This window comes from Sciurus carolinensis, chromosome 5 (genome assembly GCF_902686445.1).
Source record: "Sciurus carolinensis chromosome 5, mSciCar1.2, whole genome shotgun sequence".
NCBI lineage: Eukaryota > Metazoa > Chordata > Mammalia > Rodentia > Sciuridae > Sciurus > Sciurus carolinensis.
In genome coordinates this window covers 123,456,669-123,482,626 of record NC_062217.1, presented here as the reverse complement: position 1 = coordinate 123,482,626, position 25,958 = coordinate 123,456,669, and the positions used below count along the sequence as shown (strand labels likewise).

The window sequence follows — 25,958 nt, the reverse complement described above, 5'->3', positions numbered from 1 at the left end:
GACGTGAGTTGGTGGTTATCTGGGGGGAAGTAGGAGGTGCAGTTCCCACCCCGCCCCCGGGCGTCCTGGTCGGCCGGAAGGAAGGGTTCGTGCCAAGCTGTGAGACTTGGGTGGTTTCTTTTAACAAAACTGCGTCAGGCTCTCTCTGGGGGTTTAACTGCCAGGAACTGGTGACAGCGCTTTGACTACAAGAGATCAGAGAGGAGAGAAACCCAGCCTCTTGGGCAAAGTTCCCTATGTCAGATTAAAGAAGATAGAGCACCCCCAGCCCCCCACTTCAAGGGAAGGAGGAGAGAGGCACTTCTTTCTCTCCTAAGAAACTCGGTTGAAGTTCCTTCTGGAAGCCCCATTTAAGATAACAGGTCCTTTTAACAGTCTGGCTGGGGGTGAGCCCTGGAGAACAGCACTGATGTGACTGGACCAGAACAGTGGACCCTGGACTTGGCATTAGAATGAGCTTAATCTCTGAGGCTCAGCTGGGCATGACACGTGCCTATAATCTCAGCTGCTCAGAGGCTGAGGCAGGAAAATCTGCAAATTTCAGACCAGCCTCAGCAATTTAGCTAGACCTTGTCTCAAAATAAAAAATAGAAAGGGCTGGGGAATATATATAATTCAGTGGTAAAGTGGCCCTGGGTTCCATTCCCAGTACTATAAGAAAAAAAAAAAGTCATCTTTTTTTGGTGCCAACTTGTATCTGCTTAGGTCAGGCAGGGTGTTCAGATCCCTACAGAGGGTGCCCTCCCAGAGTTTCCAGAAACCTGAAGAGCCACAAGAAGAGGCTTTTGCCCAGATTCCCTGGCAGTTCACTTCCTGGGGCCAGTTTGCCCTCTAGTCATTAGCAAACACTTTGGAAGCACCTAAAAGCTGATGTTTTTTGAGCCTGTAGTATGTGTTAGGTTGTAATGTTAAGTGCTGGACCCTGATCAACCCTTTTAATAATCAAAACAACCCTTTTTTTCTTCTGAATTACTGTCATTGTCATCCCCATTTTGCAGATGAGGAAACTGAAGTTCAGAGAGTTAAGAAAGTTCACCATGTGAATTTCAGACTGTCTGATACAAATAACTCAAAGCCCGACTCTAACTGGTTTATGCTAAGAAGGGAACTTACTGGCTCATTAAACTGAAAAATCTAGGCATGGCTTGATCTGGAGACCACAAAATATCAGAAAGACTCCTTTCTCTAAACCTTTCCACTCTGCCTTCACTGCCCTAGGATCCTATTTGGGCTTGGTCAGTGGTCTGCAGCTGCACATTCATATCCCAAGTTCTAGTTCAGTAGAAAGAGGTTCCCTGTTGGGTAATTGCAACACAGGTCCCAGGATCCACTCTAGTTGAACAGTAGGGGACATGGGATAATGCTGATAAAAGGTGCAGGGCAGGAAGAGTTTGGTGCTGATTGGCAACTCTGGTCACAGGCCCCACACGTGCAGCCTCCCCTGTACCAGTGGGGTGAAAGAGACACTGAGGAATGGGTGCCAGCTGCTAACTCAACCTGTGCCCTCCCATGCTGAGGTCGCAGGGTTGCGCAGTTGAAGGAAGGTGGGGGCTGGGCTGGAGCCCTGGCAGTCTGACTCCAGCACCCACACCCTGATACCTTACCCCTCTCACCACAGGTACCAGCATCCCCGTGCTAAGGTCCCAGGAGAGAAACCATTCATGTGGAAGGTGAAGCTCCCTCCCTACGAGAGAGCCCACTCCTTCCTTGCTGGTGCCACGTCAGGGCTCACCACATCCGGTGCCCATTGGCCTCCAACCCTGCCTCCTGTTGGTCCCTGGAGGGTCCTTGGAGCCTTTTTGATAGCTGCAGCCTGGCTATTGCCTGCCATGCCACCAAAGGCCATCCATATTTAGCCAGAGTTATGCACTATCCTAGGGACCAATTGCTTCCTTTTTCTCCACACAGGGAGGAGTTTCCTTGGGGCTTGAGACTCCGTTTCCCTGTGTGGTCCTTCTCTGGGTCCAGACAGCATATTTATAGTAGGCAGCAACTGTGATTTTGAGGGGCCCTGGGAAGGCCTTACCTCCTATGTTTTTCTCCTTATTGTTTTAAAATTTCATCATTAGATGGGATTCCACTCCTTTAATTCAGTTAAGATTCAAATGTGCCTGAGAGAGGGAACATAGTAGACCTTACTGTTTGTTCACACTTTAGGGTGAAGTAGACTACAGAATCCTTCTGGAGGACTGGTTTTGTTGTCATGAAACTTATTCATTGTGCCTACTCTGTGCCCTGCACACATATTATCTCATTTAATCCTCATAGCAACTCATGAGACAGGTATTACTAGTCTCCCTGTCTTGAAGATGGGGAAACTGAGGCCCAGGGAGGTTAAGGGTCTTGCCAAATGTCTACAAGCAACAGAGCAGGAACAGGAAGGCAGGAACCTGTTTCCAGAGCCCACCCTGCCTATCCCTCACTCCACCGAGCTCACCCCTAGCACTTGGGTTTGCAAGTGTATTCATGCACATCTTTTGAACCTCCCTGTAATTCAGCAAGGGGGTTGGTGTGATCATCTCCATTTTTGGAGAAGAATGGTAAGTGGCAGATCCAGGACTTAACCCCCATATGCCCACCTCAGATCAGTGCTCCTGCCTGGACCCTCTGAGAGGTGAGCCCCCTGGGGTCCTGGGACAGGAGGGAGAGCATGGTAGGATGAGAAACTGAGATCCCCTTCCCCCTTCTTCTTCTCTGCCCCTTCTCTTCCCTCTCACCTTCCTTCTACTCTTTCATTTATCCATCTGAGCGCCTACTAAGCGTCAGGGCTGTGGGGAGAAGCCAAAAACCAGAACAAATGTCCTTTATAGGACTGACAGTCAACACACACGCCCGCTTCTGGCTCTTTGACTGTAGCTCCCACACTGGAGACAGCCCGTCTACCATCTTCCCGCACGTCCCTACCACCAGAAGCCAGGCCGTCCTCATCAGAGTATGAGTAGGGAAAAGCCACCTCACCAGGCAGGGACAGGCTGGCACACCTCGGGGCCTGTGGATGGAAACTCCCAGGGACTAAGGGAGGGTGGTTTCACCAGAGGTCTTATAAGAGGAACCCGGGCCTGTGTATGGATGTAGAGGGTGACAGGGGGCTCAGCTAGTCTCCCCCAGTGCTCTTTCCAGTGTGACTTCCTCGAGCCTCAATTTCCTCTTCTGTTAATTGACCTGTTCCCAAGCTGCATCTGGTTAGCTGCTTCAGCCTCTGACTTTCTCTTTTTTTGGGGGGTGGGTATTGGGGATTTAACCCAGGGGTGCTCTACCACTGAGCTAGCTCCCCAGGCCTTTTAATTTTTTAAAATCTTGAGACAGGGTCTCTAAGTTGCTGAGGCTGGCCTCAAACTTACAATCCTCCTGCCTCAGCCTCCTGAGTAATCCTTCTGGTTTTCTGACCTGGTTCTTCACAGTGATTACATTTCCTAGTTTACAGATATGGAAACAAGACAAATGTTAGAAATGCGACAAGAGCCCACCGGGTCTTTTTATTTATTTATCTACTTATTAATTTATTTTATCTTGCTGTGTTGCCCAGGTTGGTCTCAGATTCCTGGGTACAAGAGATCCTCCTACTCAACCTACTGAGCACTGAGACTACAGGTGCAGAGCACCAGACTTGGCTCCCCACCTGGTCTTGAGTCTAGGTATCTCCACTGTATGCCAGAATCTGAGTTGCGGCCTGCAAATACAGCAATAGAGATTTGTTCCACTTCTAGGACCACCAGTACTAGTAGGGGTAATAGACAAGGGAAGACGTGATGGTAGAACAAGGAGACTTGTTTAACAGGCGTGGAGGCTACTCGGGATTGCCTTGGCCCCGACACTTTGGAATATCTAGCACAGCAAATGTTTGGGGGCTGTAGATTTGAGGTGGGGTCCCTGATCTCAGATCAACTGGGGTGCTGACTTAGAGGGCAGTTGGAGATCCCCACCTTCATAAAACACAGACCAGTTGGGCACAGTGGCAAACACCTGTAATCCCAGCAGCTCAGGAGGCTGAGGCAGGAGGATCATGAGTTCAAATCCAGCCTCAGCTAAGCCTTAGCTTAGACCCTAAGCAACTCAGCAAGACCCTGTCTCTTAAAAAGACCTGGCATGTGGCTCAGTGCTAAAGTGCCCCTGGATTCAATTCCTGGTACCAAAAATGAAAACAAAACAAAACAAAACAACAACAAAACAAAAAACCACACAGACCAAGTATATTCTCACTCCCTGCCTGCTGATCTCAGGCCATGATCTGCCTGCCGGGAGTCTCAAAGTCTCAACCCCAAGGGTTTCCTTGTCTTGGGTGGTTTCCAGCCCCACCTACTTTCCTGGAGCCCAGTTCATCCATCATTCCTGCCAGGCGTTTACCACTGTCACTCTGAGTAACTCCAGGGACCAGGGTGACCTCACCTGATCCTGATTCAGTTTGAGTCACTCTCCCCATTTCTGGAAGGTGGCCCTCAGCCATTCTGATCTCATGATCACTTGGACACCTGGGGCCTGTGGGAGAGGCAGGTCCCCAGCCCAACTCCCTCTGGTCAACCAGGTCTGTGTCATGGAGGGGATGTGGGGAATCCTGAGAAGGAACCCCCGCAATTCTGCTTAATTCATACCCTCTAAACTCATATGTGACACATGCCTCTTCTGTTTTTAACAGGAAAAGAACTTTACCTGGGGAGACTTTTATTCACTGATCATTCAATTCATTGAGGTCAGCACTCTATAGACATCGTCAGAGACTCGCAACACATTCGTCTTCATTTCCCAGATAAAGAAACGAAGCTAAGAGAGGAGAGGACTTTTTGACTCGTTCTCGAATGTGCTAAGCAAGCTCTCTACCTCTAAGCTATACCCCTAGCCTGAATTTGACTTCTTCAAGGTCACAGAGCAAGGAAGTGGCCCAAGTGGGATTGGAACCTGGTGCAATTGACTCCAGAATTGTTTAACCAAACTGCACACCTGACTACCCCCTGCAGCTGCCAGGTAGGGGAAGGAAGAGGGAGGTCACTCCATCCACCCGCCTGAGCCTGTTCATATCCTTTGTGCTGGTGTTGGAGGGGATCAAAGTGCTGATAGCAGCCAACATTGGTTTTTCCCTGTGGCCTGAGAGCCACCACTTCCCTAGTGTCACAGGCTGCCAGACCCAGGGGAACCCCACCGGAGGCATCCACATGTGAGGGACCAGACCTGGACTGCTCGGTGGGAATCTGCCCCTCTCGTTGTCCCCCTCCCCCATCGCTGGTCCCTGCTCTGCCCAGATTCTCTCCCTACTGGGCTCCTGATGCCAGTCTCTCTCTCCCACTTGTCACCCTCATGCCAGGTGAGGTGGTGCAGTCCAGAACCATGCCACCCAGTGCCAGCGCTGCTGGCATGCACGTGCATCTATAGAGCATTTGCAACGTGACTTGCCCAACTGAGGATCAGAATGTTTCATTTTACTTAATTTTAATTCATTTGCATTTAGGCTTTTTAAAATTGTTTTTAGTTGTAGATGGACACAATACATTTAATTAATTAATTAATTAATTTATTTATTTATATGTGATGCTGAGGATCGAACCCAGTGCCTCACACATGCTTAGGCAAGCTCTCTACCACTGAACCACAACCCCAGCCCCTACATTAAGGTTTAAAAAGTGATGCTCAATTCAGTTATTAGAAAAATGTTTATATATACTTGGAACAACTTGGATATAGGTCAATATACTTTTTCAACTACAAATTTTATGAGATATAAATACAGATTATTTTCAGGTGAAAATTTCGCAAGGGCTGTAAGTATAAAATAGGCACCAGATTAGTCAAAATAAATGTAAAATATCTCATTAATATTTTTATATTGATTAATGTTGAAATGATAGTGGTTTATCACTTAAATAAAATGTATTATTGAAGTTAATTTCATCTGATTCTATGTTTTAATGTGGCTGCTGGAAAATGTTATGTTACTTATACAGCTAATATTATATATTTCTGTGGCACAGTGCTAGCCTGGAGGTTAATCATGAAGGTTCAGATTCTGTTGCTCTGTGTCCTTGAGCAACTTAACCAACCTCTCTAGGTCTCAGTTTCCTTACCTATAAAACAAATAGCACTTCCCTCATAGAGTTGTTCAGAGGAATAAATGAGGTAATGTTTGTAAGGCTCCCAGAATATATTAAGTACTCAGAAAAAAAAAAAATCATGATAAACTTCCTTTTACCATGACACTCCAAAGTGCAAGTCAGTGAATCTCAACAGTATATACGGAGCCTGCTGTTTACCAGGTCCTGGGAATTTGGTAGAGAACATGCCCAATAATGCCTCTTCTCTCAGGGCACTCCCTGACCACTAAACAAAGACAGGGTTAAGTCAGGTGCTGTGGAGAAACTGAAACTCAGAGATGTGCAGAGAGTTGCTGCCTTAGCAGGGTTGGCTTCCCCGGGGAACCCAGGCACTTGAGCTAAACCTGAAGGACCAGGAGCCAGCCAGGTGAGTCTCTGAGGGGCGGGTGTTCCTGGCAGTGGGAAGGGCTGGTGCAGAGACCACAGCCCCGGGCCTGAAAGGACCGCCTGTCCTCTGTTCCGTGGTCTGCCTCGCCATGTTTTCCATGTCCTGCATCCAGCTCTTTCCTGGCCACTGCACTGGCCCCGTTTTCATGGCAACCTTTGTAAAACTGGTCACATCCTTCCCCTTCCATCTGATCTGCACTAGCTCTGCCCACGCGACTCTCTCCCCTCCTTTGACCCAACAGCCCTATTCTGGTACGTTTCCCTGAGGCTCCTGCCCCCGCTGGTCCCTCTCTGGAACTCTTCTAGACTGGTTACTTGGTCGGACACCACCCTAGTGGGGCCCACAACCCCCTCTCCTCCTTTGCTTCTTTCTAGGTCAGTCTGCCTCCCACACCTCGCCCCTCTCCCAGGGCAGGACAGAACTGGGTCTCCCCCGCCTCCCAGAACGGGGCTGAGCCCCTTGACAAGCCCATGGCTTGCCAGAGCCCCACTCCGGGGACACAGAAGACAAGTCCGCCCAGGCAGAGTGGAAAATCCCTTGCTGGGGGAAGGGCCGTGGAAATTTCTTCTTCACGTCCTCCTTCCAGACTTGGACTGGTCCCAGAAAGCAGTCAAGCATTTACCCAGTGACCTGCAAGGCGGCTCTGTTCCTTCTCCCCACCCCCACCCCAGGCGTGGACTGGGGAGAGTGACCCGTGGTGCTGGGGAAAGTAGCAACCAGACAGCTGGCAGCTGACCCCTGCCTTAAAGAAACACTCTGAGACATCACCCAGCCCCCCTCTCTAGGTCCAGGGATGAAGAACAAGGACAAAGGCAGAATCCTGCAAACCACAGGTCACCCCACCCTGGGCCAAGCTTGTTCTGTAGCCCGTGTTTCCTGGTTTCTTCATCTGTAAAATGGGAATAATAATAATATTATCTACTAGCCGGGCACGGCGGTCTGGCACTGTAGTCAGGCATGGTGGTGCATGCCTGTAATCCCAGTCGCTTGGGAGGCTGAGGCAGGAGGATCCCGAGTTCAAAGCCAGCCTCAGCAAAGGCGAGGTGCTAAGCAACTCAGTGAGACCCTGTCTCTAAATAAAATACCAAATAGGGCTGGGGGTGTGGCTCAGTGGTCGAGTGTGCCTGAGTTCAATCCCTGGTGCTAAAATAATAAATAAATAAATGAATAAATAAATAAATAAAACCACCTACTTCATGGAGTCAGTGATATAACGAGTGAGCTGAAGCTGGAAATTTATCTGGTAAATCCTGGTTATTTTCTTCCCCAGCCCTGAACCTGCCTTTCCCTGTAGCCCCATGTGGAATGTGCAGTTCTCAGCCTGTGCCTGGGGACCTGCCCCCTGGTTGTTTATAGATTGTGTCCACAGCACACCACCTGCTACTGTTGTTTTGAAACAGGGTCTCACTGTGTTAGCCCTGGACGACCTGAGCTCAAGCGATCCTCCAGCCTCAGTCTCCCAAGCAGCTGCATTTTCAATTGTGATAAAGTCTAACTTGTCTGTCTTCTCTTTTATCACTTGTACTTTTGGTGTCCTATCTAAAAAATCACGGACTAATCCAAGATTATGAAGATTTACTCTTGTATTAGTGCTTCCATTTAGGCCAGTGATTCCCTCTGAAATAATTTTTGTGTATATCACTTTTTCCAATTTATTTATTTTTATTTGATTCCCTCCATTCTTTATTGGTACATGACAGTTGTACCTAATGGGATTTATTGTTAGATATTCACAATCTAACAATGTAATTTGACCAATATCGATCCCCAACTCTTCCCCCTCCCTCCCTGCCTCTCACCCCTTGATCCCTTTCCTCTGCTGATCTCCCTTTGATTCAGATAGATAGATAGATAGATAGATAGATAGATAGATAGATAGATATAGATAGATAGATATACATTTTAGTTGTAGATGGACAACTATTATTATTATTTTATTTATTTTTATGTGGTGCCGAGGATGGAACCCAGTGCCTCACACATGCTAGGCAAGTGCTCTACCACTGAGCCACAACCCCAGCCCCTCCCTTTGATTTTCATGCAATCCACTCCCACCTTTCTTTTCCTCTTTCCTCTCTAGCTTCCATATATGAGAGAAAACCTTTTTGAGTTTGACTTAATTCGCTTACCATAATGGTCTCTAGTTCCATTCATTTTCCTGCAAATTACATAATTTCATTTTTCTTTATGACTGAATAAAAGTTCCTTATGTATATATAGCACATTTTCCTTATCCATTCATCTGTTGATGGACACCTAGACTGGTTCCAAAATTTGGCTATTGTGAATTGTGCTGCTATAAACATGGGTATGCATGCATCACTGTAGTGCACTAACTTTAATTCTTCAGGATAAATACCGAGGAGTGGTATAGCTGGGTCATATGATGGTTCCATGCCTAGTCTTTTGAGTAAACTCCATACTGATTTCCATAGTGATTGTACTAATTTACAGTCCCACCAACAGTGTAAAAGTGTTCCTTTTTCTCCACATCCTCTCCAGATTTATTATTATTTGTATTCTTGATGACTGCCATTCTGACCAGTATGAGATAAAATCTTAGTGTAGTTCAGATTTGCATTTCCTTAATTGCTAATGAAGTTGAACATTTTTTTCATATATTTGCTGGCCATTTGTATTTCTTCTTTGAGAAGTATCTGTTTAATTCATTTGCCCATTTATTAATTGGGTTATTTGATTTGTTTTTTTAATGTAGTGCTGAGGATTGAATCCAGTGCCTCACATGAGCTACAATTCCAACCCCTATTTGATTTTTGTTGGTGTAAAGCTTTTGTTTTGTTTTGTAGTTTTTTGGTACTGGGAATTGAACCCAGGGATGCTTAACCTCTAAGCCACATCCCCAGTCTTTTTTATCTTTAATTTTGAGATAGGGTCTCGCTAAAACACTGGGGCTGACTTTGAACTTGCGGTCCTCCTGCCTCAGCCTCTGGAGCAGTTAGGATTACAGGCATGTGCTACCACCAACTGGTATAAAATTTTTTGAGTTCCTTATATATTCTAGATATTAATCTATATCAGAAGAGCAGTTAGCAAAGATTTTCTCCCATTCTGTAGGTTCTCTCTTCACATTCCTAATTGTTTACTTTGCTGTGCAGAAACTTTTAAATTTGATGCCATCCTGTTTATTAACTCTCGGCATTATTTCTTAAGCTATCAGGGTCCTGTTGAGAAAGTCGTTGCCCGTGCCTGTATACTAGAGTGCTGACCCTACGTTTTCCTTTAGGAGCTGCATAGTTTCTGATCTAATTCCAAGGTCTTTGATCCATTTTGAGTTGATTTTTGTGCAGCGTTGAGAGATAAGGGTCTAGTTTCATTCTTCTACAGATGGATACCCAGTTTTCCCAGCACCATTTGTAAAAAAGACTTTCTTTTCTCCAATGTATGTTTTGGCACCTTCGTCAAGGGTCAGATCACTGTAGTTGTGTGAGTTTGTCTCTCCACATATGTATGTACATACTTTAAAAAAATTTTTCTGGGGATATAACTCAATTGGTGGAGTGCTTGCCTCGTAAGCACAAGGCCCTGGGTTCAAATCCCCAGCACCACAAAAAAAAAAAAAAAAAAAAAAAAATTCAGGTCTGGGAGTGTAGCTTAGTAGTAGAGCACTTTCTCAGCATGCACAAGGCCCCAGGTTCCATCCCTAGAATCACTGCTAAAAAAAAAAAAAAGTCAGGTTTAGTGAGATATAATTTACATTCAATAAAAGTCATAAATTTTAAGTGCAATTAGTTTCAGTTTCATCTCTCTCTCTCTCTCTCTCTCTCTCTCACACACACACACACACACACACACACATCCCACATTGTGTTTTTGGTCCTGGGATTGAGCCAAAGGTTGCTCTACCACTGAGTTACCTTCCCAGTTCTTTTTATTTATTTCGTGACAGGGTGTCCCTAAGATGCTAAAACTGGCCTGTCACTTTCGATCTTCCTGCCATAGCTTCCCGAGTACCTGGGATTACAGGTATGTACCACTGCAGCTGGCCTTTTTTTATGCTTTTACTCACTCTAAATTTTTGGAAAATTTTTCTTAGGAAATCAGAGATAAAGAGAATTGAGTGTGTGCTATTTTTTTCTTTTCCTTAAGCCCTACAGTTTTACATATGTGTGTGTGTGTGTGTGTGTTTGTGTCTCAGAGAGAGAGAGAAACATTTTAATATCAGCTTCTTTAGGGTTCCCCATGCATCCAGTTATATGTAGTTTGAATGAATGAATGAAAAAAAGAAGTAACCATCTCCCAATCTCTACCTTCAGAGCCACCGGCACCACATGGCCACAGGCTGCATCTGCTGCCCGAGAAGTTGCCATGAAGCTGCCGAAGGTTGGGATGGAACTGAGAATTTCTCAGCTGGCTCCTTGCACGGATGTATCTGGGGCTTAACAATCTGCTTTCTCATTTGTGATTCCTTCATAAAGAGACCCCCATTTAAAAATAATTGCAGCATCCTCTAATGATCTATTCTTTGGGCTTGACGTCTGTGTCCTGTGTTTCCTCAGCCTTCTCCTGGGGTGTCCCAGCAGTTACTTGGCTACCTCCAGCAGCACAAGCAGGATGTGGCTGACCCAGATGCACTTGAGCTGGGGAATCAGGAGGGCTTGGAGGTTAAGTGAGAAGCCTGGGGGTAGGAGACCACACTTCCCGGCCTGGCCCTGCAGGCCCACTCCCTAAGCTGCCCTGAGCCTTGGCCTTTCCTATTGAAACATGAGGCGCAGTGAAAGGAGCCTCATACACAGCCCTTAATATAGTTCAGACATGTGGCTGTCTGAGCTCGTTTCCCTAAAGTGATGTTTTCATAAGAATCTAGTAAGGTTGGGCTGGGGTATGGTTCAGAGGTAAAACATGTGCTTAGTATGTATGAGATTCTGGGTTCAGTCTCCAGCACCAGGGGACAAAAAGTATTAAGGTCATATGTGTGGACATGATTGTTGCTAAGATGGTGACTTTTTTTTTAGTTGTCAAAGGAACTTTGTTTTATTTATTTACTTATATGTGGTGCTGAGAATTCAACCCAATTCCTCTCAGATGCTAGGCAAGTGCTCTACCACTGAGCTACAACCCCAGACCAAGATGGTGACTTTGAAAAGATGCTAGAGGAAAGCAAAACCAGAGGGAAAGAGAGCCAAGGGTTGGGATAGGAGGATCCTATTAAATGATGCTTACTGTGCAGCCAGCCTCACCACTGCTTAGGCCACTGCCCAACTGCTGGCCTCCTCTGCCCATAGTGAACACCAACTAGCTCTTCTTTATAACATCTTCACTATTATCCCCATTTACAGATGAGGGAACTGAGGCTTACAGAGGCAAAGTGACTTGCTCCAGTTTATCAGCTAAGAAATGTCTGAACCAAGATTCAAACTCAGATTTCCCTAAGTGTAATACATATGACCTTAACCAGTAAGGACACTACCTCCCTCTAAGACCTCAACCTTCTGTCTTCCTCTAAATTAGGCAGTAGGCGTAGCGGAGAGGGCAGGGACTATTTCTACCCTCCTTCCTCTCTCCTTAACCTGAGAGTCTGAGATTGATGGAGGAATCTTATGTTCTCTGAGCCTAGGGAGAGTGGGATGCTTGAGGGTTCAGACAACCAATATTTAGTTGACTACCATGTGCCAGGCCCAAGGGGAACGTAAGACTATCCCACAGAGCTGTGTGAATGCAAAACAAATATCTACAGTGATATCAGAAAAGTGCCAAGTTTTTGCCAGACATGATTTTGCATGCCTATAATCCCAGCAACTCAGGAGACTAAGGCAGAAGGATTGCAAATTCAAGGTCAGCCTGGGCAACTTAATGAGAACTTGTCTCAAAATAAAAAATTTTCAATAAGGACTGGAGGTGTTACTCAGTGGTAGAATGCCCCTGGGTTAAATCCCCACTGCTCCCCCAAAAACCAAAACAAAACAAAGAGCAACCAAAAACTTGCCAAATTTTTAACACTGTCATTGTGAAAGATAAAGATGGTTGTGGGGTTGAGTCATAAAAGGGCTGCAGCTTGCTCTGGGCGTTAAAAGGGCAGGATTGGCAAACAAAACAAAGCGACTGCATCCCTGGTGGAGAGCACTAGAATCAGAAGAGTTTGCAATTGGGGAAGTAGGTAGACCATGCTGATCTGTACCAAAATAAGACAAGCGGTGGGAGGTAAGCCTGGGTAGGGAGTACAGGGCCAATTACCAAAGGATTTGAAAAGCAGACAGTGAAATCCGGTGGAAGCTATTGCAGTTCTAGAGCAGTAACACGATGAAGTAGAAATAGGAATAAAAAGGGGAATCCTATATAATGGGAATTAATACAAATTTTATGGTTCAAATAGAAGAATTCCTGAAAGCATTTTCCTAAGTTGGATTTTCTGTGTAAGATGTGTGTGTGGTACTGGAGATTGAACCCAGGGCTGCTCTACCACTGAGCTACAAACCTAGCTCGTTTTATTTTTTATTTTGAGACAAGGTCTCACTGAGTTGACCAGGCTGGCTTTGAACTCATGCTCTCTCTGCCTCCAATTGCTGGAATTGCAGGTATGCTCTACCAGGCCCAGTTATATTGTATAAGTCTATAAATTTTATTTACTTTCAGGCAAAACAAGAAAGGAGCCTGTGTTGTCTTCTCTTAGGAAGCCCAACACCTGGGGCAAAACTCCCTGCCACTTCTTAGGAGACCTAAGGCCTAATTGACTTAGGCCTCAGCAAGCTTCTTCCTTTGCTGTGAAAGCCAGGCTTCAGGCCTCTCACTTGGGCACCCTTTGTCCTGCTTGGGAAACTTTCAGGCCTTGTGAGGGTGAGGAAAGCCAGTCTTGCTTCAGGAAAGCATACTAATTGAGCTCTCTGGGGGATCCCAACCATTACTCCTGTCTCATTCTGAACTTCTCCAGAAAGGAGCAGAGTATGTTCAACTGCCTCCATGGCTTGGAGAGGGGTCACCGGGCCTTCTAGTTCCTGCCTCCAAATACCAGTAAGACTCTCAGGAGACAATAGACCATGATCTTCCTTGTTCTTCTTTTGAAATTAGGAAAGTAGGGGCCCCCTCAGACATCACCCAAGTGCTCAACCTGTATCATTTCTAGCCCTGAACCCAGAAGGCTGAAAGACCAAGGTCAGCCCTTGTCCAAGAAGATGGCTATTCAAGGGCTTGGGCCTCTACTGATCTGTAAAGCATTACAAACCGCTGCCCTTCCATCCAGAGAGTGACTATTAGGAGAATGTGCTAAGAATGGTGGTGGGAGGCCTTCCTCAAACTATGCTCTGGGTCCCTTCTCTGTTGTCATCACCTTCCATTGGCAAATCTACTTCTAACCCAATGGATCTACTTCATCCATTTTGGGGAACAACTCATGCAATTCTACCAAAGAGGTGTGAGTCTTCTAAGCCATTCCAAAGTTCAGGAGAATCCCTGTTGAAAACCTAGGTTCCTGGGGCCCTACTCTTCCCTCAGGCCAAGGGATCTGTATTAACCAGGGCCCCAAGCAATCTGACTCCACAATCAAGTGGCAGAACCACTGTTTTATAGTCTTGGGCAAACAGGGCCTGTCTGGGACCAGGAAGAGAAACAAAGGAGATAACAACTCTCCAGAGGCCAGTTGGTGTGGGAGGGAGGGAGAAGTGGGCAGGACTGTAGCCTTCAGCTGGCCCAATCTCAACTTCTCTGATAAGGAAATAGGGGCCCAGAGAGTGCCTGAGTCCAAGTCACCGAGGGCATTGTCTTACACAAAGTTGTGTGTTGGTGGTTCTGCACCTGTCTGGGCCACACCTCCTCCCAGAGGCCACTCAGGTCCCTCTGAGCCCTAAGTTCCTTGTCTAGTGAGAGGCTTGAGCTAAGCAGTTCTTTTCAAACTCCTCCTTTTGATCTTTTTTGTATCCAGGTATTAAATTTGTAATTTTCACTTCTGCAGACCAAGTAGAACTATGACTTTTCTCACAGGATGATAAACAGTCTCTTCTTTGGGACCTTAGGCTCAGGAGGCCGTTGTGCCTGGACCTTCTAACTCAAGCAGCCAGGTGAACTCTCCCTGTTGAGACTGGCTTCCAGGGAGGTCTGACTCACCCCTTACCTCAGGGTGCTTTCCAGCACGTTCCCCTGGTAGCTTTCAGCCAGCACAGAGCCAAGGGAGCCAGGGTTCTTGGCACAGATAGCACAGTCCATATACTTGTTACCAGACTGGCAGGCAGTCCCGGAAAGGGCCAGTGGTGGACCCTAGAGTCTGAAGAAACCTACTTTTTATCAGCATCCACCCACCTCCTTTCCATTTCAGGGCACTGATGAGATTCAACCAACTGTTTTAACAAACATGTTTATTAGAAAAGTAAAAAATATTGCATAGGTCTTAATACTTGAACATCAAGTGTATTCATGAACAGTGAGTATCTTCATGTAAACAGTTCTAGATGGAAGACCCAGATGGCACTCCTCTGGGGAAGGGGTTCCAGCCCCCAGCCCCACTCAGCCCCATCCCCTCACAGTTCAACTCTCCAGAAATGGGGTGGGGATGGGGTGGACGCAGCTCCCAGGTGTATTTTTTCTTCAAGTGTCAAAGATCTCAAGTGATCCCAACACCTGCCCTTCCTTCTCTTACATTCATGCGTCTGTAAGATAGCTGCCTAGAACAGGTCAGTAGTGAAGCTCCAATCCCCAAACAAAAGATACAAAAAAACAAACACACTTGGTCCCTTCAGACCATGATACAAACTGCCTCCATGACCTCCCCCCTCCCTCCTGGTCACTACCATGAACACACAACCCTCAGAGGCCAGAGCAGCCCAGCTGCCCTCCTGCCTGTCACACCACTGTTGTTCTAACTGTCAGTAATAATAAAAATAATAAGGTACATGCTACATACACATCCAGCCAGAAGCCTGGTTGGCCCGAAGCCTTTGTTTCATGCTACAGTACTGAGGGGCATTTGCCCCACTGGGGAGCCACCTGTGCAAGACCCAATGAGCTTCCCAAGAAACACTACAGTCCCCCACCTCCATCTCTTTCCCTCAGGTGGCTGTTGTCAGTTTTCTAACACAGGCATCAGTCCCTCAGCCCCTGCCTGCTGGTCTCTACCCCAAAAGGTCCATTGTCTCTGCTGTGGAGGGCACTGTGCCCCCCACCCAGGCCGAAGTTCAACACTCCTCAATAAGCAGCTGCTCTGAGCTGTACAGCTTCTTCTTGATGACTCTGAAGCCTGTGCTCAGCGTTAGGGACTGGCTGAAGCCAGGGACGAAGGGAGAGTTGGCGGAGCTAAAGAGCCCCTGGATCTTGGGCCAGAGGCGAGAGTCCAGGCGCAGCACGAGGGTCAGCTGGAAGGTGGGCACCAGACTGGGGTCGAGGGCCAGCTGGCCCACACTGTGGCAGCTCTTGCCTTGCTCCACGCAGACGTCCAGCAGTGCCCCCCGCAGGCCGCAAGGCTCGCTGTAAGCCAGGCGCAGTAGTTCTTTGCCCACCTGGCTCACCAGCTGGCCGGGCATCAGCAGGCGAGCAGGGCGCCGCGAGCCCAGTCGCGCCTGGGACAGGCTCTCCTGCAGCAGCTGCATCAGGTTGGCACACAGGTGCTCATCCTCCGGGTCGCTGAGCAGCTCGAAGTCGGGGAGGGACACGCCATCCAGGTATGCCGAATCTGGAAGGGAGAGCACACCAGGAGGGGTATTAGAGCAGCTTCCACGGGAGATTTACAGGCGGGGGAGGTGCTGTTTTTCTAAGAAAGCAGAGCTTCTGCCCAGTTCGCGCATCAGTTTCCGCTCCACACTCTATACCCTCTACTCCAGTACCCACCCCGGGCAATCTGGGCCCTGTTGGGATAGGAAGCCAAGATGGTTCTGACCCCTTCTACAGCGGTGCTTCCTCACCTCCCCGGACCCTCGTCTCGTTCAGGACCAGCCCACTGCTCACCTTCCTCCGGCCCGAAGCCACTGTTACTGCTGTCCAGGGACTCGCAGTCCGAGCTCTCCAGGCTCGCGCAGCGGTCTAGCCCCTCCTCTCGGGCCGCCGACCCCCAGGCTGAGCGCGGCGGCCGATCTGGGGTGGGAGTTCGGGAGGAGGATGAAGAGGAGGAGGAGGACGAGAAGCGGTCCCAAAGACTAGGCATGGTGAGGTCGGACGCCAGGACGTTTGCCGATGAGCACAGGGTACCGGAGCTGAGAAGCCGCTGAAAGACAAGAGGGACACCGCGGAGCGTCAGTCTGGGGTCTGGACGAGACTGCGAGCGCTGGGACTAGTACCGCCGAGGCCGTCCCACGCAGAGAACGGTACACGCAGAAGGGCCACTCACCAGCTAGTGCGGTCAGCGAGAACTGCTGGGACAAGTGCGTCCTGCCGCTTGAATGGGTTGCGAGAACTGGTGCCAACCACCGAGCGCTGCCCAGACCTGTCCCTTCAACCCACTCGCACCTCCCCCTTGGCCTGCTGAGATCCCTAGCACCAGCGCAGAGCAGCCTATAAGGTCTAGAGCGGACAGGCCACGCCTCCTCCTCGCCGCGGCCCAATCCAGACCCGGGAGTGTGGCCCACCTCGGCCAATGGGCTCCGGGCGCACGTTCGCAACGTTCTCTCCTGCCCGGTGACAGCGGCTTGGCCCCGCCCCTCTTGAGCCCCGGAACACTCCCGGCAGAACACCGAGCCGTGGCCACGCCCCCTTTCTGGAAGGGATCCGCGGCGGCTGCAGCTGCCAAGGTCCCTGAGGGCGCTCGCGGCAGGGGAGGATCAAGGAAAGACTTGTTTATTATAGGGTCGCGTTGCTGGGGGAGGGGGTAGCCTGTGACCGAGCTCGAGGGAGACTGGGGAGTGTGGGGGGCGGCGGGCAGGAAAAACTGTTACCCTAGCATCTGGGAGCCTGAGACCTAAAGGCACAACTGGGCGCACAGTGGATGCCCGTGGGACCGCGGCGCGGGGGGCAGACGTTAACCCGGCCCGCTCTCGCGCACGTACCCCACGCAATCCTTGCCTGAAGAAGATCCGGATGCGGGGTGGAATCCAAAGGCTGAGCAGCTCTGGGCTCGGTGCTCCCCCACCCCCGCGGTCCCACCTGCCTGTCGGCTTGTTACCCTACAGCCCCAGAGGATGGGTTCCTGAGATCCGTGCCCCACCCCCAAAACGAGCCTGGCCCCCAGCCCTGTCCGCTCCCACTGCACTACTGTTCCCAAGGAGAAGCCTTGGGTAGGTGGTCATAGTAATTCGTTTACGGGCTCCGGCTCCTAGCGCCTGGTCCAGGGGCTGAGAACAGGGACCCACAACAGACCGACACACTGACCCACCCGCAGGCCCTAGGGACTGACAGCAGCGCTGCCCGGCCCCCGCCTGCTGCGGCCGAAAGCCCGGGGCGTCCGTCAGGTCCTAGAGCCCTTTGTCCCCGCTTTGTCTAAAAGACTCAGAATTCATCGAGACCGGGAAACCGATCTTCAGACAAGCATTGCAGAGTGCAATGGCCATCCCGGGTTTCGTCATTCAGGCGGGGCCACAGGAAATTTGGCCTGGCAGCGATGCTCTAGGGCCGATAGTGGTTGCTGAGGGTGGGAAGAGGTTTGGACGAACTCGACCTTTATTTCTTTAAAGGTTTATCAATCCAGGACACGCGGACACTGATGGAAGAGAAAACCGAACTTACATCAGACACTCTGGACCGCTGGTAGGAGCCAAACCTGATCGGATAGACGAGCCTCGCTCCAGGGCAGTCTTGCGCGTGACATATGACACATGCCAGAGAAGTCAGGCCACTGCCATCTCCAGCCCCACCACACCCCCACCCCCAATTTTTATTTTTTTAAAAAACGCCCGACTATGGGGCAAACTAAGACTTAGTACCGCAAAGGTCCAGAATCCAAGCCCTACACTCCAGCTCCCATTTACAGGTGGAGAACCACTTTAGAGGACAAATTTATGGGGGGGGGGGGGGAATCAGGGGCCTCAGATTAGGAGATAGCTGCAGAATAGAATAGTCTTTAGCTCTGAGGCTTCCAAGACCTGAACACTGACCACCTCTTCCTATGCCTCATCCTATCCTTTAGGTTCTGCCACTTGCTGGGAGCCTTAAAGACACCAGACCAAGGTGATTAAATGAAGGAGGAAGAGGCTGGAGCAAATCACCCATGACTGTGGTGGAAAGAAAAGAGTTGGGGATGGCAGTGTGTGAGAGTCTTCCTGTTGCTCAAGAGAGAAGATAAGGGAATTAATCCACCAGAGGAGCATCCATTTTTCCCATTAGGCTGACTGAGCTGGGGACACCTGAGCCAGCTGAACAGACTAAGGTGGTTTTCTTCTTTTTCTATTTTGTGTGGGACATGGACCCAGGGTTTGATGCATGCTAAGTACTGCACGTGCTGGACATTGAGCGTCACCGCTAGCCTTTCTTTTTCTTCTTTCTCCTTTTTTTTGGACAGGAAAAAAAGAGAAATATTTCAGAAAAATTTGGAACATTAACTAAGAAAAATAGAAAAAAATTTAAGTGGATATTAATAAGCAAAAGTATCCAGAGTCAGTTTGGGAAGGTCAGTTTATTAGGAATCACTCATTCATCCATCATGGACTATGTGCCTAGAGGTGTGCCCGGCATCTTTTTTCATTCACTGTCTCTTTAATACCTATTAATAAAACAGTTTTCTCCCCATTGGGAAGTGTGATGTTAATAGGCACTGGGTAATTTTCTTTTCAAAAGAAATCCATAAATGTTGCTCCCCGCCGCCCCTAATACTGGAGAGTGATGTACTCTACTATGAGCTACATCGCCAGCCCTTTTATTTTTTATTTTTAGGCAGGGCCTTATCAAGGTGCCCAAGTTGACATCTAACTTGTGATCCTTCTGCCTCAGCCTCCCTAGTTGCTGGGATTACAGGTGTGTTCCACCCCTCTGGCTGGTTTCTCTTGTTTTTTGAGTGTGTGTGTGGGGTGGGTAGGGGGAGGACCAGGGTCCTAGCCCTGGAGGTGTTTCCCAGAGTAGGAGGGAGTGTATTTCAGGATAAACAACCTCCTGAGAGAGGCTTAGGATGGAGGGGTCACTGGCTTCCCGTGTGACCCACACACTGCGATGGAGGGGTGACGAGGCCCTATATCTTGTCTGCCAGGAGAACCTTTGAATCTAGAAGCGGGATTCTTTAACTGAACCCTCTGCGGAGCTGGAGTGAAGGGTCTCTGGAGCTGGAAAGCCTGATCGCTGCATCACACACCCTTTTCTGCCCTGAGCACTGCCCTCCACCCCCATGGAGCCCTTCTGGGAAGGGCAGCTCAGCTTCCAGCCTCTGAAACCAGGCTTCTGCACAGCCCTCAGAGAACCTGTAAACTTGCATTTGGAGCTGGCTGCAGGCCAGGCTTGTCCAGACTTGCTTCCACCAGCGCCCCCACCCCAACCCTTCACCCTTAGGTGCCTCCTCTCACACTCTGCATATCTCTTATTAATGAGTGTTTCCACTTGGACTGCTCCAGGATAGGGTCCTGCTCATCTTGCAGTAGCCAGCACTGTCCAGGTGCATAGTAGAGGTTCAGTCAATGTCCCTTGGATGAATAATGAATGAACAGATAAATGGATGGCTAGGTGAAGCTCAAAGGTGGCTTCTTCCAGAATTGCACAGATCTACACCTGGATAGCCAGGATCTAGCTGGGCCTATGGGATGGCCTTTCAGAGGACCTTGATGCTACCTTCCAGTCCCCTTTCTGACAAGCACTGCCAAGGGCCTTGGACATGTTTGAACATTTCCCTTTCAGGTGGGGTCTGGCAGCAAGGCTTCTAAGCAACTTAGTTTTTCCAGCTGGAACATAGTCAGTAACCCTAGGAAGCTAGGGAGAGGTGGCACAGTACAGAGGACTTTCCCTTTAAACCTTAAAATGGTATTTTTTTGTAGGGGGCGGGCTGTGCTGGGGCTTCACCCCTGCTAGACAGATGCTCTATACCCTTAGCCTAAATATTTTTAATGAGTTGAGGATCATATATGGAATTCACCATTTCAAAGTAAACAATCAGTACATTCAAAATGTTGTGGCACTGCCACCTCTGTTTCAAAATATTGTCATCGCAAAGGGGACAGTGTACCCATCAAACAGTCGCTCATCTCAAAACACCTTTGACGTTACTTCTGAGTGGCTTACTCTGGAGAGTAGTGTTCCAGTGTGCAACATGGATTCTACATTGAGGTGACCCTGGTGGGAGACTGACCCACCTCCTAGCAGGAGTGGGCTATTGTTGCAACCTAGGCAACTCAAACTTCTGGAGTTGGTGACCAAGCCCCACGTTCCAGTCTCTGTGTCCTGGGCCCTGACCATGTAGAAACCCTGTCTCTTTCTGGGTTGTGCTCTATTCCCGTGGGACCCACTGCAGGCTGCAATTTAAAGTCAATGAGCACTCCCTCCCGGACACCTGCCCCTCCCTGTGCAGGCGGTTCCTGTCCCATGCACCGGTTCCCAGGGCCTCTGTCTGGCACATTGCCTCAGTCGGGTTTGGGAAGTTAAACCAGATCTTGGAGTGGGGGTGTGATTCTGGGAACCCCAGAATTCAAGATGGGAACCCCCGAAGGCCAGCCAGCTTGCCTGTACAGCTTGCAGTGCCTCCTCAGTCCTTTGGAAACTTCTCCTGGGGATAGTGGAGGTGGAGTGGGGAGCCAGTGGGTCAGGGCTGTGGGGAGAGGGTGGAGTGTTGGTAGAGGTGGAGACAAGAAGCCAGCAAAAGTCTTCCCAGGCCGTCTCTGGCTCTTTTACTTAAAACAACAACAAACAGCTTGGTCAAAATAGCAAGATTATAAAATGCACCTGGCTTCCTAGGTTTTTGAAAAGCTGTGACAGCCTAGGGTTTCAAGTAGGGTTTTGATTGTTCTACTGAAGGGTGAGTTAAAAACTCAGTGGGGAGTCTTTTTGCAAATGAAGCTGCTTTTTGAAATGGAAATACTAACAATACAATGTATTGCAGCCTTTCAAAGAAGCTTTTAAAATTTGTTATCTACGAGCACCCTGAGGAACAAATATAGTGACTTCTACAGACAGGACACTGAAGCCCAGAGAGCCCAGTAATCCTTCCATCAGCCTGGGGCTTTCAAGCCTGATTAATAATTGGAATCAGGATTTGGGGTGTAGTAGAGCTCGAGGTTAGCATGCACAAGGCCCTAGGTTCAGTCCCCAGCATGCACATGCGCTTGCACACACACACACACACACACACACAAACACCCCAAATTGGAATCACTGGGGGAGGTCATTTCCACAAGCCCAATCTGAACTGGGCAGGTTAGGTGTGATCCTATTATACAGAATCATCTGGGAAATTCTGTGCTCATTTTTAGTTAGGATGTCTGCTGATCTCTTGGACAGAAAAACAGGGCCTGGAATGAAAGCTGGGTGGCTCCCCAGCCTATCAAAGGCCTCCTTGTGGAGGCAGGGTGGGTTATGGGTGGGTGAGGGCAGACAGCTGCGGAGACAAGGCCCACACATGACAATAGTGAGCTCACAGATGGCCAATTCTGTTAGAGTCCTAAGTTTCACAAGATGTCATTTCCTCTGGGGACAGGGCAGAGGTAGTGTTAACTCCACAAAGGGCTGGCTTGATAAACCACTCATGTCCACCGACTGAAAGAAGACTTGGGAGCTGGGAGAGCAGCTTTAGGATTCTGCAGACCCATGTTTATTCCCGTCAATAGCAAAGGTCCCCATTTTGTTCCTCAAGCCCACTCATCTCATTCCCACCAGCCAGGGTGATCAAGGGAGTTGCCTGAGGGACACAGCCAGGTTTAAAACCTTGTCCTTCTGTCTCTTCATTAACCAGTGGTTCTCTGGAAGGAACCCCATCTGCTTTGGTACCAGCTTTCTGCCAGCTTACTAGAATCCTCTTCCATCCTGGACTGAACCCTCATGAAGAAAGAAAGTAATGAAGGAGGAGAGCTAGGCAGCCCCCTCTTATTTAGTACCTGAAGCCTAAGTTAAATGACCAGCCATTTCCTGAGGCCAGCCCAGGCCCTGCAGGTCAGGGGACAGAAGTTAGTAGGCCTGAGTTGACTGTTGCACACCAAGGATGAACAGGCTGTGCAGCCCTGATGCAGTCCCCAGGAAGCATAACGTGTCTTTGAAGACCAATATTTTTATGAAAAACAATATAACTCTGCATTCTATTTTATATTTTATCTGTTAATTTTAGTAGAAAACTTTAAAATTACTTACTATTGAAAGTAATCGCTCCCTCCAAAAATATGTTAATAAAAAGAAACACTGTGTTTATCCTGTGGCTTCATGAAGTTTTAAGATTTTCATAACCCAGTTTTGAAAATTCAGAGCTAGAGAATCTCAAAGGCCTCTTCAACCTCCACAAGGACCACAGCAAAGGAAAAAGATATGACAAGTTCAGTGGACCTGCTGTTCCAAAAATTCCAGGCCAAAAAAAGACTAAGAAAAAAATGACGGGGTTTGGCCCTTAGGGGGTTCACAGTCAGGGGTCTGGAGGAGGCCTCCCTACTGGAGAAGGCCTCTACAGAGGGCTCAGCACTTTCTGAGGGTTTCCAATTGTCAAATATCAAAGGGGGAATGGGGGTGGGGTGGGGGGGAATGGGGGGGAGGGGGGGAGGATGGACTTTGTTCCTCGAGCTAGGGAGTTGCAGGGTGATGGCAAGGATGATCAGATGTCACAGTGTGGGCAGCCAGAACCCAGGCTTACCCATGGCCTAGACAGCCAAATCAGCTTACTTTCTTTTTCTCTTTTTTTCAGAGAAGAAACTGTATGTGTGTGGTGGGGGAAGGGGGGCTGTCCAGCCTCTGGGTCTCCCAAGGGGCTGGGGTGGTGAATAGGGCCAGATTAGGGTGTTTCAGCACAGAGATTTGCTCTCACTTTTAGGACTCTGGCATTAGAATGAACCTTAAAGTGTTCAAATGTTAGGGCCAGCAGGCCTGGGGTGAACCCTGTCTGCTTCCCCACTCTACTGAGGAGGAACTGAGCCTTAGGAGATGCAGTTAGGCCTCAAGAAATTCTCAGGAATTTTTCTTGCCCTTCCTGGGAACCCCTTCCTCACCCCTTTGTTAACCCTCTAACCTCACCCAGGAAATGCTTTTTTTTTTTTTTTTTTTTAATCTCCAGTGACCTTAGAAGTCAAAGGTTTGGGAAACTCAGGTCTGTGCAAAAGGCAGTCACCCAGGGTCCGCATTCTGGACCTTTTCTTTGGAATTCTTTAACTGGCAATTGGCAGGAGCTGCCAGTCCCACCTGACAATTTTGCCACCTCCTCACAAAGATCTTTGACCCATATGGGGTTTCATATCCTTTAGGATTTTTATACTCTGCTAGTAAAAGTCATATTTGCACAGCATATGTGGACAGGTCAGGGTTCATCAGTATTATTTTACAGGTGAGAAAATGAAGAAAGTTCAGATAGGTACAGTGACTTGCCTAAGGTCACACAGCCAGTCAGCAGGCTAGTGCTGACTCTAGACTTAGGGGCATGTCCTGATCCTTGGCCACCAAGGCTTCTAGTTATGAGCCAAAAGGGAATACAAAGGCTGGAAGGGGGGATGTGGAAGGGGGTGCAGAACAGGTGGAATGGACACCTGCAATCCTATGGAGTTGTTGACACAAAAACTTTCTCTGGGGTTGGCTCTTGTTTTATCTGATCAAGTTCTTCCTCCTCTTGCAGAATTCAGCAGGGCCTAGCCGTGCTGACTCAAATGGCTAAGCAGATTGACACCCAGGGGTTTCCCTCTGGCTAGACACCTTCAGTTCCAGAAGTAACAGTGATTTTCTCACCACATTCCCCCCTCCCAGAATCCTCTCCCTGAGGACTCAGATGCCCCACAGCAAGGCCCATCTGGGAAGGTGTGAGAAGAAGGACCCCCTTCTGGCTCTAGCTGTTCCATTTGCATCCACAAAGAGACAGACATTGACACAGGAACCCAGGAACTACTGCTGATTTTTTTTTTTTTTTTTTTAATTTAAAATACAAATGCAGAAACCAATCTTGGTGGCCCATGCCTGTGACCGCGCTACTGGGGAGGCTGAGGTAGGATGATCCCAAGTCTGTGCCCTGGCTCAGCAATTTAGGGAGACCTTGTCTCAAAATAAAAAATAAAAAGGATTGGGATGTAGCTCAGTGGTAGAGGGGCCCTGGGTTCAATTTCCAGTATCCAAACCAAACCAAAAATGTAGAGAAACAAAAACTTGTAGGGTCGGCTCTGGGAACTGGTGCCTACAGGAGCTTAACCCCCTTCCCTGAGGTCCGCAGTGGCTTATCTGGGGCCAGGGGGGATCAGGGCAGGGAAGACCCCCGCTCCCTCCCACTTCTCTCCCACAGCCGAGGTGCGCCTACAGGGGAGCCGGCCGCTGAGGTGACAGATGCTGAGCAGCTGACTTGGGGGAGGGGTCCTTCCCCACCACCCCCTGCTGGGGGGAAGCGAGAACGTGACTTGGAGAACGTGCGTCTGGGGAGGGGGGAAGGCTGGGGATTGAAGGCGAGTGGGACGAGGAGAGGGGCGGGGCTGAGCCGACCCCGCCCCCCGCGAGAGACGGTAGGCTCCGCCCACCTCCCGGGAGGAGATGCTGAGCTCAGCGCTTCGGGGTCGGCTGCTGAGTGGGGGCGGGGCGGCGGGGCCGGCGCCTTTCTGGAGAGGGCGAGGGGGAGGGGGAGACGGAGAGGCCGGGAGGCCCTCACAGCCCTGAGGCCGTAACGAGGGGGTCCTGCTAACAAAGCCATCTCTGTTGCGCTGGGGGAGGCCTCCTGGGTGCACGCAAAACCTAAGGGGTGTGCGTGAGGGGGTTATCTGTGAATCACTACCCTAAACCCTGGCTTAACCCGTCAGAGAGGCCAAACCGCTGTGCTCTCTGACCTCCGGGTTTCCGTGGTGGTGTTAGGGCGTAGGGGAGCAGGGCCTGCCCCTGTAGGGCTGCAGTTCAGCATGGCCCCGGCCACCTCCAGCTAGTACAGGCAGGGCCTTTTATTTAAGGCAGCCTTGTAAAGAGCAGAGCAGATCAGCTTGGGAAGGGAAGCAAGCAAACCCTTTGTCCCCACCTGGCACAAATGGTTACTCAGGCCAAGTGGGTGGGGGCTATTTTTGAGCTGACCTACATACCTATTTGCCTCTTTATCTTTTTATTATCGCACATGGTTATTATGGGAGCTTTTCTTTAGCACTTGGTGCAGCCTCCGTGTTTGCTGAGGGCTGCACAATGAAGCGTGTTGCCTCACTCGCCCAGGAAGTTTTAAGAGTGTCTGGGCCTGGGAAGAAGGGCATCAATGGGCCTGCAGAAGCTTCCCCAAGCTCTTTCCCGGTGGAACAGCATCCCAGCCCTGATACTGCAGACTCCAGAGCTGGTCAGCTGTGGAGGCAGAGAATGAGATTCAGATTTGGTAACACTGTCTCTGGGTTTTCCTGGGGACTTCCTAAAGCTTTAGGAAGTTTTAGGTTTTTGCCAGGTTTGACCCTGTGGTCCTGCAGCCCCACACTATAGCTTTCCTTTATAAATGCAGTGACAGCCACAGAGAGGAGTGGTCAGACATGGTTTGGGGTTTGCTGCACTGATTGTAGAGACACCTCTATTTTCTTAGGTCC

General features: G+C 49.2%; 1 protein-coding gene and 2 long non-coding RNA genes across 4 annotated transcripts; 2 read left to right on the top strand and 1 right to left on the bottom strand.

The window, feature by feature from the left end:
* Nucleotides 1-6,200: 6,200 nt before the first annotated feature.
* LOC124984504 (uncharacterized) lies at nucleotides 6,201-10,908 on the top strand. Its single transcript, XR_007108690.1, has 3 exons — nucleotides 6,201-6,447; nucleotides 10,376-10,452; nucleotides 10,743-10,908. It is a non-coding gene; the product is annotated as an uncharacterized LOC124984504 (long non-coding RNA).
* A 3,846-nt stretch (nucleotides 10,909-14,754) lies between these two features.
* Nucleotides 14,755-17,461, bottom strand: Ddit4 (DNA damage inducible transcript 4). Its single transcript, XM_047551871.1, has 3 exons — nucleotides 16,733-17,461; nucleotides 16,354-16,609; nucleotides 14,755-16,081 (listed from the first exon to the last, which is right to left on the bottom strand). The coding sequence occupies exons 2-3, from the start codon at nucleotides 16,547-16,549 to the stop codon at nucleotides 15,588-15,590; spliced, it is 690 nt and encodes a 229-aa protein (XP_047407827.1). The 5' UTR covers nucleotides 16,550-16,609; nucleotides 16,733-17,461; the 3' UTR covers nucleotides 14,755-15,587.
* A 163-nt stretch (nucleotides 17,462-17,624) lies between these two features.
* Nucleotides 17,625-19,089, top strand: LOC124984353 (uncharacterized). 2 transcript variants are annotated; one of them, XR_007108651.1, is made up of 3 exons: nucleotides 17,639-18,084; nucleotides 18,464-18,703; nucleotides 18,836-19,089. It is a non-coding gene; the product is annotated as an uncharacterized LOC124984353 (long non-coding RNA). The 2 variants fall into 2 exon arrangements; XR_007108650.1 differs by lacking the exon at nucleotides 18,836-19,089 and having other exon boundaries at nucleotides 17,625-18,084; nucleotides 18,464-18,704.
* The last annotated feature ends 6,869 nt before the right edge of the window (nucleotides 19,090-25,958 follow it).